This window comes from Rana temporaria, chromosome 4, assembly GCF_905171775.1.
Source record: "Rana temporaria chromosome 4, aRanTem1.1, whole genome shotgun sequence".
NCBI classification, from domain to species: Eukaryota; Metazoa; Chordata; class Amphibia; order Anura; family Ranidae; genus Rana; species Rana temporaria.
Genome location: NC_053492.1, coordinates 267,408,634 through 267,421,585, shown reverse-complemented (window position 1 = coordinate 267,421,585; position 12,952 = coordinate 267,408,634). Strand labels below are relative to the sequence as shown.

General features: G+C 41.4%; 1 protein-coding gene across 1 annotated transcript in view; it reads left to right on the top strand.

Moving 5' to 3' along the window:
* The window catches only part of LAMA4 (laminin subunit alpha 4), a 151,842-nt gene that overhangs the window by 54,396 nt on the left and 84,494 nt on the right, over positions 1-12,952 (top strand). Inside the window, exons 7-9 of the mRNA XM_040350260.1 lie at positions 4,323-4,503; positions 7,444-7,536; positions 11,178-11,329. Coding sequence (XP_040206194.1) covers positions 4,323-4,503; positions 7,444-7,536; positions 11,178-11,329 — 426 coding nt within the window. The remainder of the gene's footprint in view (positions 1-4,322; positions 4,504-7,443; positions 7,537-11,177; positions 11,330-12,952) is intronic.

Here is a 12,952-nt window from a genome sequence, read left to right as displayed (position 1 = left end):
GGTTCTATCTTGCCAATTATGGTTAAGCCTCCATCCCTTGTTATGTCCTTGTATGGGGACTTCCCTTGTACCTTATCCATGTTCCTGTTGACTTTTTGGGTCGGACTTTGGTTCCCACTGCATTCATGAAACCTCATTCCTTTTGGACCTGTAATGGTTCTGTTCCTCTCCTCAAGCAGAACATTGTTCTTGAGTCCCTCTGTCCATGTCCACTTCTCTGGGTGGAGTCTCTCTTCCTTGTTTGACCTGTAGGGTTTTTCATCAGGGCCAGATCTAGGGGGTGCTGGGGTGGGCTATGCCTCCCCATATTTCAGTGGTGCCCCTCAAGGCAAACTGCCACCCTTCTCCACCCTGGACACTGTGCCTGGCTGCTCTGCCATACTTCAGACAGCTGCACTTTCCCTGTCATTGCAGCTTTACAAACATAATAAGTAGGGTTGTCCCGATACCACTTTTTTAGGACCGAGTACAAGTACCGATACTTTTTTTCAAGTAGTCGCCGATACCGAATACCGATACTTTTTTTAAATGTGTCCCCAAATGCAGCCATGTCCCCCACATATGCAGCCATGTCCCTCTAGCCATGTCCCTCACATATGCAGCCATGTCCCTCTAGCCATGTCCCTCACATATGCAGCCATGTCCCTCACATATGCAGCCATGTCCCTCTAGCCATGTCCCTCACATATGCAGCAATGTCCCTCTAGCCATGTCCCTCACATATGCAGCAATGTCCCTCTAGCCATGTCCCTCACATATGCAGCAATGTCCCTCTAGCCAATTTCCTTCGATGCGGCGGCGCGATGCGGCGGCAGGGGGGGGAAAGTATTCTATTTAGGTATCGGGGGTATTTGCGCGAGTACGAGTACTCCCGCAAATACTCGGTATCGGTCCCGATACCGATACTGGTATCGGTATCTGGACAACCCTAATAATAAGTGTACTGCCTAGTTAAGATGACCATTGAGTCAGCAGGGGGGCCCAGCTGGTCGGTGAAGGCTGTCTGTACCTGCGCCCTGTCATCTAATAAGTTTAGGTTGTCCCTCTGGGATTTTTACTAGTTTCAGAGGCAGCTAAAGTTGGTGGGTGGGGCCGGGGTTTGGCTGCTTCCATCACTCCTTCCACAGACTCTTTCACTCAGGCTGATCTCTCAGCTGAAGAAGGTAAAAGAGGAGGAGCCCACACGGGAGTCCTTATCTCCAGCCATGCTGTAAGTGACTGAGCACACTGTCACTACATACAGCCCCAGCCTGCCACTATACTGTCCTAGCCTGCCACTATATACTGCCCTAGCCTGCCAGTTTTCTGTCTCTATACTGCCAAAGCCTGCCATCATACTGCCCTAGCTTGCCACTATACTGCTCTAGCCTGCCCTATGCTGCCATTTTACTGCCACAGTCTGCCATTATACTGACCTAACCTGCCACTATACTGCCCTAGCCTACCCATATACTGCCACTATGCTGCCCTAGCTTGCCACTATACTGCCCTAGCATGCCACTATACAACCCTAGCCTGCCACTATACTGTCAAAGCCTGCCACTATACTGCCCTAGCCTGCCACCATACTACCACTATGCTGCCCTAGCCTTCCACTATACTGCCCTAACCTATAATTATACCACTCTAACCTGTCACTATACTGCTCTAACCTGCCACTATACTACTCTAACCTGTCACTATGCTGCCACTATACTGCCCTAGCCTGCAACAATACTGCTCTAGCTTCCCCTAGACACCTGTCCTCAGTTCTGATAACCCCTATCCTCAGATCTGCTGATCCCTGTTCTTTGCCCTGTGGACCCCTGTTCACTTTTCTACAAGTTAATAGCTTCTGTATACTGCCCTACAAATCGCTGACCCTATCCTCTGTCCTGCTGACCCCCATCCTCTGCCCCTCTGACATTTTTAACTGCCACCCCACATTAGACAGGCTAGATCTGGCCTGGTTTCTCATTCCATCATTCTGCGTGGCCCAAACTTTTAGATCTAAAGATCCATTTTCTCCTTTCCCAGTCAAGACATACTTTACAGGCTATGTGAGTGTTTCTTGATCTCATGACACCAAGTATTAGTTTACCAATGCAAGGGCATCATCTGGTCTTTAGTTGTCACCACTTTTCTACCAAGTGGAGGATGTAATTTCAACTGGTGCCAGCTTTAGGCATAAGTGAGCTTCAGGCAATCCCCAGTTTTTCTACTGCTCACACTGGGCTTTTTACCAAAAGTGAAAAACATATGTGACCCTCGATAGACAAGAAATAAAAAAGGATTTTGGTACTCACTGGAAAATCCTTTTCTTGGAGTCAATTGAGGGACACAGGTCCTGTACCTATTTGTTTTTGATCATGCTCTCGGTACTGCTTAGCTACAAAAAGTAGGAGAGGTTATTCTGGGCTGGCCTACATTTTTGTGTCGTGTCCAATCCTCCTGTAGGTGGCAGTATAACCTGAAGGTGGAAGACTTATTGTGTTCCTCAATAGACTCTGAGTAAAAGGTTGAGTAAAAAATACAGTGAGTACAAAAATCCTATTCCCCTTCCTATTTTTAAAATACCTTTGTAACCCAAATAGGACAGTTAATTTAAAATGTGTCTGTAGTGATATAAAGAATACTAAATGTTTTTTCTTTTCCATTGCATTGCTTATAGTAATAAATAGATTCTTACATAGTTACATAGTAGGTAAGGTTTAAAAAAGACACAAGTCCATCAAGTCCAGTCTATGTGTGTGATTATGTCAGTATTACATTGTATATCTAATAGTTTTTTTAAACTATCGATGACCCCCCCCCCTCCGCTGAAACCACCACCTGTGGAAGGGAATTCCACATCCTTACATCCTTATAAAGAAAATCAAAAAATGGTTTTGCGCTCCAATCAAATATATCAGTGAAATGCTAAAATAAATTGCCATTATACATCAAACGTAAGGCTTCCCTAAAGGCTGGATAAACAGCGAGTTTATCCAGCCTTGAGATGTCCTGTGTCTGACGCGTATCGTCACTGTCACGGGTCATCGCCAATGGAATCACGTCACAGTGACGATATGTGTCAGCTACAGGACACTGGAAGTGACGTTCCACAATGCAAGCTCGCTGGACAGCATACTCCAGGTGCAGCCGTACTAAAGTCTTGTAGAGTGGGAGAATTATCGCTTTATCCCTGAAGTTAATCCCCTTTTTAATGCATGCTAATATTCTGTTTGCTTTGTTAGCAGCAGCTTGGCATTGTATGCCATTTCTGTGTCTATCATCTACTAGACCCAGGTCCTTTTCCATCCTAGATTCTCCCAGAGATTCACCCCCTAGTGAGTAGATTGCATTCATATTTTTGCCACCCAAATACATTATTTTACATTTTTTCAACGTTAAACCTAATTTGCCATGTATTTGCCCACCCCATTCATTTGTTCAGATCTTCTTGCAAGGTTTTCACATCCTGCAGAGAATTTATTGCCCTGCTTAGCTTAGTGTCATCCGCAAATACAGAGATTGAACTGTTTACCTCATCCTCCAGGTCATTTATGAACAAATTAAACAGGATTGGTCCAAGCACAGATCCTAGGGGGATCCCATTTTCCACCCCAGAGAATTCTGAGTATTCCCCATTTATCACCACCCTTTGAACTCGCCCTTGTAGCCAGTTTTCAATCCATGTTTTCAACACTATGGTCCATGCCAACGGACCTTTCTTTGTACAGTAAATGTTTATGGGGAACTGTGTCAAATGCTTTTGCAAAATCCAGATACACCACATCTACGGGCCTTCTTTTATCTAGATGGCAGCTCACCTCCTCATAGAAGGTTAATAGATTGGTTTTGCAAGAACGATTCTTCATAAATCCATGATGATTACTGCTTATGATACAGTTTTCCTTACTAAAATCTTGTATATAGTCCCTTATCCCCTCCAAGAGCTTACATACTATTGATGTTAGTCTAACTGGTCTGTAATTCCCAAGGATGTATTTGGACCCTTTTTTAAATATTGGTGCTACATTGGCTTTTCTCCAATCAGCTGGTACCATTCCAGTCAGTAGACTGTTAGTAAAAATAAGGTCTGGCAATTACTTGACTGGGTTCCCTAAGTACCCTGGGGTGAAAGCCATGTGGTCCCGGTGTTTTATTAATGTTAAGTTTCTCAAGTCTATTTCGAATTCTGTCCTCTGTTAGCTCTAATTCTGTCCTCTGATTTCTTTCATTGATTCTTATTGCGTTCTATAATCATTTTGATACATATTTTATACATGTGGTTTTGTACTCTGTCAAGTGGTAAAATCTAATATGGAATAAACCATCATTCTCCTCTCATATATCCCTAGATTGGATACTATGGCTTTGACAGTTGCTTAGGCTGTCAAAAGTGTAAGTGCAATGCTGCTTCCATAGACAACAACTGTGATCACATAAGTCAACAGTGCAGATGTAGACCTGGATCAGGGGGTCAGAAATGTGAGAGATGCAAGTCTGGATACTGGAATTATGGGTCATATGGCTGTCAAAGTAAGTGCCAGCAGAAGATAAGCATGTGAATGAGGGTTATTACTCAAAACCAGCCAAAACTGTACATAAACACGTTTCAGGAGCTCACCATATATTTGTCAAAGCTGCGAGGGAAATGAAAGGAGACACAATATAATACAATCAAGATTTACTGACCTTTTTATGACAACTTCAGATAACCAGCTTATATAATTAAAAGGGTTTTCATTAGTCCTCATTGGATAAAGGGATTTCTCTACACCAGAGTACTAAAAGTTATGTATTCTACATATTCTTCCCACATTTGACATTGCCCCACCCAAATTGTCTACTTATGTTCATGATGGGTAGCTGAAAAAGAATTACTATATATATATATATATATATATATATATATATATATATATATACACATATATACATATATATATATATATAATATGTATTTTTAATAAAATAGTAGAATTGGACTATCAAAAAATTACGGTTTCCACCCAGGCATTTCTGTACTGCACCAGTTTAACCTCATCCATTTTGTCAGCTATCTGGTGATCTGACAACCCTCCTGGTGATGCTTGAGTGCTAATCCAACATTATAGTAGAAAGAAGTTTCTCACTGTCACAAATTAGAATCTAGACGAGAAAAATAGAGAAAATGCTCTCTATTTTCCCGTAGTGAGATTCTCGTCAGTTTTCCTGCCGAGAAACCTGAGAGTGTGTATACTTACCTGGCCGCCGTGGAAACCCATGCATGTTTGAAATGCCTTTGACGCATGTGCAGTAGCTTCCACGGCATAGGTAGGGTGAAGCAAGATGGCGGCAACGGCATCGAATGTGACGAGCGCATGCTCGTCGTATGCGATGTCGTCACCGCGTTCTTGCCTTTCAAGTGAACCGCGGTTCTTTTGAAAGGTCTGTCAGTACACTCGGGCGGCAAGAGATTCTTGCCAAGAATTTCGACGGGAAAAACAACGTTTTTTCCCGACGAGATTCTTGCCTATGTGTACGAGGTTTGAGATTGATGGTGCATAAAGTGGAGAGAGGAAGTTACTTCTTTAGGAAGTACTCTCCCATTGACTCTGTGTGGTGTTCTTTTGATTCTGAATAGAGTGGATCACAAAGAAGAAGAAATTTATATAAACACCAGCAAAATTCTCCATTTTAAAACTCCAACCTTGTGTTGAGAATCTGGCTATTCTACACCTGCCTAATAGCTTGTATTCAGATTTCATTGACAGGTGCACAGAGTTTATGGACATTGATCAGCTTGGTTCAAGCTACTTTCACATTTCGATTTACTTTTATAAAGAAAAAAGCAGTTCTGAAGTTAGCAAAACTCTACGTACACAGGCCAGCCTTCACTTACCTGCCCTCATCCAATGTTCATAAGCTCTCTGGCCAGCACTGCCATCTTTGCAGGTCTTCTTCTAGGTTTGACACCTTCAGCCATCTTGATAAACAAGGATGACATAACTCTTGCACATGCGCACAGGAGTTAAGCCTTCACAGCACCAACATTATATGTCTCTTCAGTAATGAAAAGCCTGCTTACTCATAAAATTTTATGGGGTAGCTGTGGGTCACAAAATTCTGGTTTAAAGTGGTATTAAAACCAAAACCACAAATATTATATATTACAGCTTACCAATTATTGTATGTTGTGGTTGCATTTGTTTTATTTTTTAGCCTTTTGATCCCTCTGTTTTCACCTGGTAATCTGGCCAACTACATATTCCTGTATTAGAGTGCCTCCTCTCTGGATGAAGCACAGGGGAACATTTGGACAGCATCATTATCAATCTGGGGAAAGGGGAGTGTTAGATGCACAAGCAGATTTAGATACACTAACATAATGAAGCTGTACCCCAGCTAACACTTTAAAGCAGTTACAGTAACTATTTACATAAATAAAAGCCGCTTATTGTATGCACCTCTGTCAGTGGTATTTGTTACATCTGCAGAACGGCTGGTTCTGTTGAAAAACAACAAACGTACTGGCCAGTTCACCAGGTGAAAATAAAGGAAAGAAAGCCTAAAAAAAAAACAGATGCAGCCATCACATCTAAGAATTGGTAAGCTGCAATATAATAAATGTTTGCTTTTGGGTTTAATACCGCTATAAGGATGCAGAGTGAAAATCAGAGGAGTTATGTGCAACTTCCATTTTTCAGATAGAAGCATATTACAGTACTTCCCAGTGAACATGCAATTTTATTAGGGTTTCAATGCCATGGCTATCATGTATAATCTTTCAAAAATCCAAGAATAGCAAAATGGTGGTCTACCACTGTTGCAACTAATGAATGTTTGCCGCTATTTATCCTGGTAGAATTCATAGTTAGGCCTCATGCACACTGGACGTTTTTGGACGTTTTTACAGCAGCTGTTTTTGGCAGTAGACGTTTTTTTCTACAGTCAATAAACTCTCCATCATGCTATCCTATGTGTCCATGCACACATAGGCTGTTATCAGCAGTTTTGGGCAGTGGCGTTTTTGAGCAGTAAAAAAAAAAAAAACTAGTGGGTTCTGAGAGACGTTTTTCAGCTGTAAAAGCACTCAAACGCTGATAAACGCTCAAAAACTTTATTTACCGGCGTTTTTAATGTTTTTGATCCATTAAAAAAAAAATGTTTTCTTCAACTAAAAACTGCTAACATGGAAAAAACGCTAATAAGCGCTAAAAAACGCTATTGAAAAAACATTGAAAAAAGCTGAAAAAAGTTGAAAAACTCACTGCAAAGCTACTGGCGTTTTTAAAACGTTATTTTAACGTCCAGTGTGCATGAGGCCTTAAAGTGATTCAGATAAGACTATCATCACTTACATAGTGACGAACAAAGTTTTTAGAATACACAGATGTTTGACATTATGTGTAATCTTAAACATGTGTATGTCTTTCCTGTCCTAGAGTAATTTACTAATTTTGTGAATAATTATTGCCCTTTTTGCATGTCTTGTAGAATGCAACTGTGGTGGTGGACCGTGTAACAATAAAACAGGAGAATGTCTACTAGAAGATCCTGATTCCCCAAGTGGATCAGGCTGTTCATTTGGTAAGTTGTAAAGATAAAGGAAAGCTGGGTCCTTCTCTTGTATCTTCAAAGGCTGTCATTAAATTTATATGGAAGAAAATGCAGTCACAGGTTGCCTACAGAATATATATATATATATATATATATATATACAGTATATATATATAATCAAAAGTATTGGGACGCCCTTCTGGAAGAATGGTCATACAAACTCCTAAACCTTGTGGACAGCCTTCCCAGAAAAGTTGAAGCTGGTAAAGCTGCAAAGGGTGGGCCAACTTAATATTGAACCCTATGGACTAAGACGAGGATGTCATTAAAGTTCATGTAGGTGTAAAACAGCTGTCTCAATACTTTTGGTAGTATAGTGTATATTACTTTCCAGATAGCACAATAGACTACTAGTAGTGCAAAAAAATATTTTGTGACCTGGAAAGTAAAAATATAAACTAATATACATACACAAGCATGAGTTCCAGAATTTATGATCCCAGTCCTGGCATCTCTAAGGCCTCGTACACACGACCGCTTTCCTCGACAAAATCCATCAAGAAAATTGGTGGCAGAGCTTTTTTGCCGAGGAAAACGGTCGTGTGTATGTTTTTCGTCGAGAAAACTGTTGTGGAACATGTTCTCTTTTTTCTCGTCGGGAGTCTCAATTTCCTCGTTGTGTTTCTCGTCGGGCTGGTTCACGACAAGAAACACGTTCATGTGTATGCTTAGAAACATGCGCATGCTCAGAATAAAGTATGCAACGGGAGCGCGCCTTCAGTAAAAGTAGCGTTCGTAATGGAGATAGCACATTCATCACACTGTAACAGACTGAAAAGCGCGAAAATGTCTCTCACCAAACTTTTACTTAACACGCAGTAACATGAGATTAGCAAAAGCAGCCCCAAGGGTTGTGCCAGTGGAATCGAACTTCCCCTTCATAGTGCCGTCGTATGTGTTGTACGTCACCACGTTTGAGCGACGAGATTTTGTCTTGACAGTGTGTATGCAAAGAAAGCTTGACAAGATTCTCGACAAGCCTGACAAGAAACTCGTCGAGGAAAACGATGTTTCTTTTACGGCGAGATTCTCGGTCGTGTGTACGAGGCCTCAGTGTTTTAGAAAATTATCACTCTCTCGAATGTGGCTGTAATGTGAAGATATTCCGAAAAATTGTGTGCTATGCTTTGCTATTCTGTATAAGGTATGCTGAGAAGGCTAGGAGCAGTGGGGTTGATTTACTAAAACTGGAAAGTGCAAAATCTGGTACAGCTGTGCATGGCAGCCAAACATCAGGTTATTCAATTAATCTTTGATAAAAAACAAAAACCTGGCAGCTGATTGGTTTCTGTGCAGAGCTGCACCAGTTTTTGCACTTTTCAGTTTCAGTAAATCAACCCCTATGTCGCATTGACTAATCTGTGCCTCATTAGTGTGTCTGAGTTGGACATGCTTAAAATGCTAGGTGGTGGCAAAACTCCTGATTTAGAGGTGTTTTGTGAGTTCTATAGATGAAAAAATACTACAGTCCCTATCTAGCCCATTGGGGTTATTAGGGGAGTTGGTCTGGGACAATTGTGGAAGAATGTGCAGACTTTGTTTATAAGATTTGGGGGATATAGCTGAGATGGAGGTACCATCAGCAGTATTACCAGTTTATTTATTCTGTAGGCATATATCTTTTTCAATTTAAAAATGTTATGCTACCACGGAAGGTTTTACCCACTTCCTAATCAGGCCATTTTTTGCGAAACGACACTTCTGATATTATAACTGACAATTGTGCTGTCGTGCGATGCTGTACCCAATAAAAAATGTATGTCCTTTTTTCCTCCCAAATAGAGCTTTAATTTGGCGGTATTTGAACACCTCTGTGGTTTTTGTTTTTTGCGCTTTAAACAAAAAAAGACTGACACTTTTGAAAAAAAACTAAAATATTTTTTACTTTCTGTTATAAAACACACCAAATAAAAACAAAAATCGAATTTCTTCATTAATTTAGACCAATATGTATTCTGTTAGATATTTTTGGTAAAAAAATGCCAATAAGCGTATATTAATTGGTTTGCGCAAAAGTTATAGCGTCTACAAACTATGGCATAGATTAAGGGACTTTTTTTTATTATTGTTTTTACTAGTAATGGCGGCGATCAGCGATTTTTAGCAGGACAAATCTGACACTAAGTGACACTTTTTGGGAATCAGTGACACCAATACAGTAATTAGTGCTAAAAAAATGCACTGATTACTGTATAAATGACACTGGCAGGGAAGGGGTTAACACAATGGGTGATTAAAGGGTTAAGTGTGCTTTCTAATGGTGGGGGGGGAGTGGATGCACTGGAGGAAAAGAGAGCTTAGCTAAAACACAAGATCTCTCTTTTTCTCCCTGACAGAACAGCGGTCTGTCTTGTTTACATAGGCAAACTGCCATTCTGCCTTTCCTCTGAATGAACAGCGGGACCCAGGGGCCATCATGGCCACCAAACCCACTGCTTGGCCACCAAACCCACTGTGATTTTGCACAGCCGGGCCACCCTGCCGCGGTATATGTACATGGGGCAGTCCGAAAGTGGTTAATTGCTATATTTAATGCAGCATCTATACTGATATGTTTTGATCTTTGCACTTTTTTGTCCTATGTTGTAATATTCTTTAGATTAGTTTGGGGGCCAAATACACAATTGGGTTGTTTTACAAGAGGCATATGTTATATTTTACCATATCAGAGATCACAAATGAGTATGGACAATGGGCCAAATCCACAGAAAAGCTGCCTAACTTAACTTTTCAGAGTTAAGTTACACGGCCGCAATTCTCCGAATTTAGGTAGCGATCCTCAAAGCACTTACCCGGAAAATTGCGGCAGTGCAACTTAACTCCGTGCATCCTAAGGCGTTCCTAATTAAAATGGGCGATTCCCATTTAAATTAGGCGCGCTCCCGCGCCGGACGTACTGCGCATGCGTGTGACGTCATTTTTCCCGACGGGCAGCGCGCGAACGTAATTTACGCCGGGCTTTGTGGATTGCGACGGGACAATAAAGTTGCGACGGGTTAAAAAAAAAATACGCGCCGGGAAAAAAAAATCGAAATTTTAAAAAAAACGCGGCGATCGAAAAAAAGGTCTGGTTTTACATGGTGTACTAACTTTACACATTGTAAAATCAGCCCTAATTTTGCGCAAGCAAATCAAAACTTACGCAGAAAACACAAAGCTTAAAAGCTTTGTGGATCTGCTTAAGTACTCATTTGCATACGCTAGGCGGCATTTCGACTCGAAATGCCCCCAGCGGCGGATGCGGTACTGCATCTTAAGATCTGACAGTGTAAGTGTCTTACAGATGTCAGATCTTCTGCCTAACTTTGGAAAAATCCTTTTGAGGATCGTTTCCAAAGTTAGGCACAGGGATACGCAGGCTGAACAGCAGTTCCGCCTGCGTATCTCCTTTGAAGATTTGGCCCAATGTTACTAGTCAAGTGAAAACACTGTCACATGTTTTTACCTACATATCTCAATCTTTTAAATGTGTTGATATAGAATAACATGTACCTGTGTGTCTTGATTTACTTAATAAATTACATTATTAAAAAAATGTTCTCTATGTTATACATAAACATATTGTCCTGTACATATTCTGAAATTAACAAATTGTTCTTCTGTTTCACTAGATTGTGATAAATGTATCTGGGACCTAATTGATGATCTCCGAATCAGTGATTTATTAATAAATGAAACCAGGTCAACAATAAGGAACATATCCACTGGAGTGGCAGTTAACAGACTCCTCAGTGACATTAACTCATCAGTCATCCTATTCACGGTATTGATGCTGATCACTTTTACTTTACTGGTTTACAGTTTGCCATGGATTGCTGTCTCTGTAATAAGATTGCTAATGTAATTTCTCATAGCAATGCATTCAGGAGAAGAGTTTCTACAAAAACATTGTGCGAAAAGAATTGACCTATAGTAATCCCAAAAAGGCACGACAAATGTCATACTGATATTGTATCTCACCAATCATAGATATACAGTACAAGCATTTTGTCTTTACTTTATTTCATATGGTTCCTCCAGAACAGTGGTTCTCAACCTGGGGGTTGGGACCCCCTTGGGGGTTGAATGATGATTCGCCAAGGGTCACCAAATCCTGGCCTGTTTCTGAAGCCCACACCGCTCTCCCAGCCTTTTCTCGGCCACCCAGTTGGACTGTTCCTAGAGCCCGCGGCCACCCACTCAGCCTCTTTGCAGCCACCCATTCAGTTCAGGGCATGGCTGGGGGGCAGTACACTAGAGATCCGCTGACTGGTGAGGACTGTGAGGTGGGAGGGGCTGGAGGAGACCCTATCTCCTGATTTTAGCATAGGTGTCACTGCTGCGAGACACCACTGTAGTACGGGTTCCATGCTACGAAAATAATTTTACTGTTAGGGGTCCCCACAATTTGTGAAATGTTATCAATGGGTCACGACACTAGAAAGGTTGAGAACCACTGCTCCAGAAGTTGTTAGGGGTTCCTTGAGCTGTGGCTAATTGACCTCCCATCTTACGTTGCTTAAATGGCTCCATGGCCAACACCATTTGACAGAACCAGTGGTATGACACCAATGAACATTTAGCTGTCTGTGGCATTCTGACCACCACTGTAAGAATGTAATTTTTCTGACTGAATACCAATGTAAGGGACATTCTTCCCACTGATCACCAACGTAAGGAGCATTCTTCCCATTTTCCACCATTGCAAGAAGCATTCTTCCCACTGACCCCATAGTAAATAATTTTGACATGGATTCCCTGAGACCTGTAAAGTATTTCAAGGGTCAATCTGGGGTAAAAAGGTTAAGAAAGGCTTTTTTATGGGCTTTGTATTGACAGAAATTTCTCTTTGCTTTTAATATTTGTAGGAGGTGTCAATAAAACACATATGCAGTGTATTGTAATGTGCACCAAAGAAAAGTGTTAACCATAGAGAGCAAAATAAATGGGGCCCACAAGGATGAAGTTAAACCTGGGGGCTCAGAGTTGTCAGCTGTTGTTATTTGATATAATCTCATATAAATCATTGCTTGCTGGTGGCTTTTACATCTATGACTAATGAGATATGATCTTCTTCTTTTGGCAACATAAAATTTCACACGATATAAACCTTTTTTGCATGTACTAATGTGTAGGGACAAGTATACCAGTCATATCTCCCATGTCCTTTTGGCTGCCTTTTGTGTGTTGCTGATATTGCTATTATGGCCCAGATTCACAAAGCACTTACGCCGACGTATAACATGTTACGCCGACGTAAGTGCCAATATGCGCCGGCGTATTTGTGTGTGGCAGACCCACGAACCAACATGCGCCTAAAAATAGGCTACACCCAGCCGGCGTATCTTGCACACGCCGGCGTAGGGTGGGCGCACATATGGGCTGGGCGCATGGTGCCGCTCCCATT